We start from the raw sequence: 3,764 nt of genomic DNA, 5'->3' as shown, positions 1-3,764 counted from the left end.
CTTTTACCTGGCCAAAAAAGTAGCTGAAGTGATTTCGTCATTATTTTTGGCGCTCTTTGGAACGCCGCCTTCCGCTTATCGCTGACGCTACGTGGCCTAGGAACCGAGTTAGAAGGGGGGGGTATTCAAACACCCCCAGCAGGGCGTGGAAATCCAGGATCCCCAGTGGGGCGCGGGTTAGTTAGGAAATAAGAGGAATTTTTCACTCAGGTAATGCCAAGATTAAGAACTTTTCGGCCTTCAACTGGCTTTCTCTTTCAACTGCCTTCGGTAGCTGCCTTAGCCTGTCCATGGTGATTGCTGATCGAGTTTCAATATTGTGTGTGTTTTCTCTCTCTCTCTCTGTCTCTCTCTCTCTCTCTCCCTCTCTCTCTCTCTCTCCCTCTCTCTCTCTCTCTCTCTCTCTCTCTCTCTCTCTCTCTCTCTCTCTACCGGGCGCGGGGCGCGAATGCTAGACTCAAGTCACTTGAGTTAAGTGGCTTGTTGAATGATGAATCTGGAACGGAAAAATATTATGTTTTACTTGTTGCAGAGCTTGTTGCGCTTGCTTTGCCCTCTGCCCTCCAATCGCACAATTCCTGGTTTATGTCAGAATTTATAGTAGGCATTAACGTCCGTACATAGCCGCGTATGTATGTACGCCCGGTCCCCATCACTGATCTCCGCTGATTACGGCCTGCTACCAACCGTAACCATACCTGTCAGGACGCTCATAAACATCTGGAGCCCGTCGCGTTTCGAACCGGACTTTTCTAATCAGGGCACGTGCTCTCACCACACGGAGTCCAACGCTCTACCGGCTGAGCTACGGGATCAGCTACGTATCTTGTTGCGTATTTTGGTACGCATCATTTCAAAAAGGCTGCGGTTTCGATGTTCCCAATGTTATTTGCTAATGCCATCCAGCTACGAGGTGTAGCACTCCTAGCCTGACGGAGACGCCTCCTGGGTAGCTCCTGTGCAATTCAGCCGAACTCGTACCCCTTTCCGCTTCCAGTTTCTCGCTAATCAAACTGCACTCTGCGTGATCAGTCGACGTATATTACCTTTGGTGTGAACACGACCATCAGAAAAGCAACAATGGACATGAGGGTGCGGTTTGCGCGGCTGCGGCGCACTATTCGATGGGCTGAGGTATCACTACTCACTCTAAATTCGCCAGTTATTCACGGTATCTCACACAGGTATTCATCTCACACAGTTACATTTACCAATAACAAGATCTGGCACTGGACGGACCCGCCGCACGGCGCGGCGCAGCAGTAACAACAGCACCATGTGACCCGTTGCACGCCAGCGTGCCTTCGAACAACAACATAACCCACGGCCACGACCGAGTTGGCGGCCTGCGCTTGGCGTCTGCGCGGCCAGCCCTCGCCAGCGAGGGGCCATCGCCGCCGGCCCGCTCCCGCTGGCGCCGCAGCTACCTGAGAACAGTGCGTGGAACACACGGCGCCATGACAGCGCGACGTTCCACTCAGTAGAAGAACGACTCCGGCTCGCAGAAGCCGTTCCTGCAGTGCATGCCCTGGCCGCACGAGGAGCCCTCGGCGGCCGGCCGGAATGACACGCAGTAGCCGCTCGTCTGCTCGAAGCAGTACAGCTCGGCGCACACGCGGTGGTCCTTGAAACAGGCGCTCGAGCCGCGGTCTCGCTTGCACTGCGCGTCAAGGCTGATGAGTTTCCCCGGCAACACGCCCCCGGAGGAGACGTCCTGAGACTGGGACGGGTAGTTTTGCATGCAGGCAGAACGTCGGTCGTTGGCAAAATGCGCGAACTGGCTGATGCTACATGTTGACCACTGCAGCCCCTTGTAGTCGCGGCGCAGGTCCGACATGATGTAGCCGTCTGTCCAGGCGCAGGAGAGAGCTCCCGGGCCGCCGACGTACGAGGCTGGCGGCGAGCCGTCGTGCACGGCTCCCATCAGGTGGCCCAGCTCGTGCGTGGCCACGATAATGCCGGAGAAACCACCCGAGTCCTCTACTAGCGCTACAGAGTTGATCTTGCTAAAGTACTTGCTGATACTGCAGCCGCCGCCGACGTATGCATAACCCGCCGTTACCTTGTTGCAGGAGCCCCAGTTGCCATTTCGTGTGCACATGTCTCGCTTTGTCAAGACGAGGGCGGCATCGTAGCTAGGCAGCCGGTTCTCGTTGTAAAGGTACCTTCCGATCGAAGACAGTGCAGACACGGCATCTAGATAGATTCCCTCCACCAGATTGTTCTCCAGGTATGGGGTCGCTTCTTTGCTCTTGCTAATGACAATACCAGCCACTTTGATGGTGATAGAGGGAAAGGAGACCTGCTTGTAGCGTAGGTCGATGGCGTTCATGAAGCTCATGATGTAGCGTTTGGCGGTGGCAGCGTCATAATTGTGCACTGCGTAAGTGTCGTAGTCTACGATGACCAGCACCTCCGGGAACAGGTCGTCCCCCTGGGCACGTTTCCGCCTACCGGTGTCCCGCTCAGGGCGGCTCTCCGGCTGTTGGCCGGGCTCGGGCTCCAGGAAGGCCTCGTCGTCGGCTGGCGCGAGCGGCGCGCTGCCGACCAGGCCGCGCTGGTGCCGCCGCTGGAAGATGAGGTGCATCCCGCTGGTGACGGCCGCCGAGCGGCGCCGCCGGCCGCTGCCGGTGCCGTTCAAGAGCCGCAGGTCAGCCGTCTCGCTCTCCGTCAGCAGCGGGTGGCCGTCGTTTGGCGGCGGCACCAGCCGGTGGAGGCGGCGCGGTGCTGGCGCGATCACCAGGTCGGCCACCACACCGTTCAGCTGCAGCGTGCCGTCGGCAGCGTGATCGACCAGCAGTGCCGCGTCCGCCGCCACGTCCTGATACAACTCACCCACGTGCATCGCCGTGTCACCGCGCACGCGCTCGATATTGATGCCTGCGTCGCCGACGTCGGCGTAGAACAGTCGAATCCGATCGTCGATCTCATGATTGGCTTGCAGGTCCAGATCGATCCGGTTTCCAAAAGCGCTCACATGAACGCTACGCCGCGCGCGGCCGTCGACGGAGCGCCGCTGTCGGGACCGCACGTGGAACACGTCGTACTCTGGCACGTCGTCGTGACGATTAACGGCAAACGTCTGGCGCAGCTCGGCCTCGGTGAAGTGAAGGTGCAGATTGTGTGCCGGCGCGGCCGAGCCGGCGCTCAGAGCGGCGCACAGCATCATGGTGCGCCACGCGGAGGTCATGGCGGCCGGTGTGGGAGTGGGCACGGCGCCGCACGGCTGCCCTTCACTGTCCAGTCGCGACTCGGCCGCCGCCGCCCGGCTCCACTATTTGTAGGCTGGGCGAGCGGCGGCCGACCAATGCGAGCCGGCCGCCGCGCGGCGTCATCGCGACCGGTCGGCCGGCAGCGCGGCGTCGACTGCCGATGGCGCACGTGCGTCTGTGAACAGGTGGCGAGTTAACACCACCGCTCAGACTCCATGCTGCATACTCACTGCGAGTTTTTGATGTTACATTACAAGCATTATCTGTCTTGAAAGTATCGCTTCTTGGCTGCGGCGGCTCGGCGAACTATTCCATTCAGTTTGAGGACCCCAGCAGTCCAGCAGTGAGGCCATGGCCTGTATCATAAAAAGTACGCGGTAACACGATTCGGCACCAGCGGTAAAAGGTTAATGCTATATGACGCATATAAGTCAATGGAGAAAAATGAAAATGCCTCTAGATCCGTGTGTACGCATAGGAACAGTCCAAATATTTCAGAACCACAATGATTTGGACCACCCGTGAGGACCAAGGTGTCTTTTTGCTGATAGC

At 58.4% G+C, this 3,764-nt stretch overlaps 1 protein-coding gene across 1 annotated transcript; it reads right to left on the bottom strand.

Annotated features, from left to right (window-relative positions):
• Positions 1-1,025: 1,025 nt before the first annotated feature.
• LOC122387518 (A disintegrin and metalloproteinase with thrombospondin motifs 18-like) lies at positions 1,026-3,247 on the bottom strand. Its single transcript, XM_043377786.1, has one exon. The coding sequence runs from the start codon at positions 3,188-3,190 to the stop codon at positions 1,478-1,480; it is 1,713 nt and encodes a 570-aa protein (XP_043233721.1). The 5' UTR covers positions 3,191-3,247; the 3' UTR covers positions 1,026-1,477.
• Positions 3,248-3,764: the final 517 nt, after the last annotated feature.

This window comes from Amphibalanus amphitrite, unplaced genomic scaffold (assembly GCF_019059575.1).
Source record: "Amphibalanus amphitrite isolate SeventyFive unplaced genomic scaffold, NRLGWU_Aamphi_draft 000017F_arrow, whole genome shotgun sequence".
Classification (NCBI taxonomy): Eukaryota; Metazoa; Arthropoda; class Thecostraca; order Balanomorpha; family Balanidae; genus Amphibalanus; species Amphibalanus amphitrite.
This window is presented reverse-complemented; position numbering and strand designations above follow the sequence as displayed.

Coding starts and splice junctions, on each gene's coding strand:
- LOC122387518 (XM_043377786.1), bottom strand. CDS start 3,190: ATGACCTCCGCGTGGCGCACCATGATGCTGTGCGCCGCTCTGAGCGCC.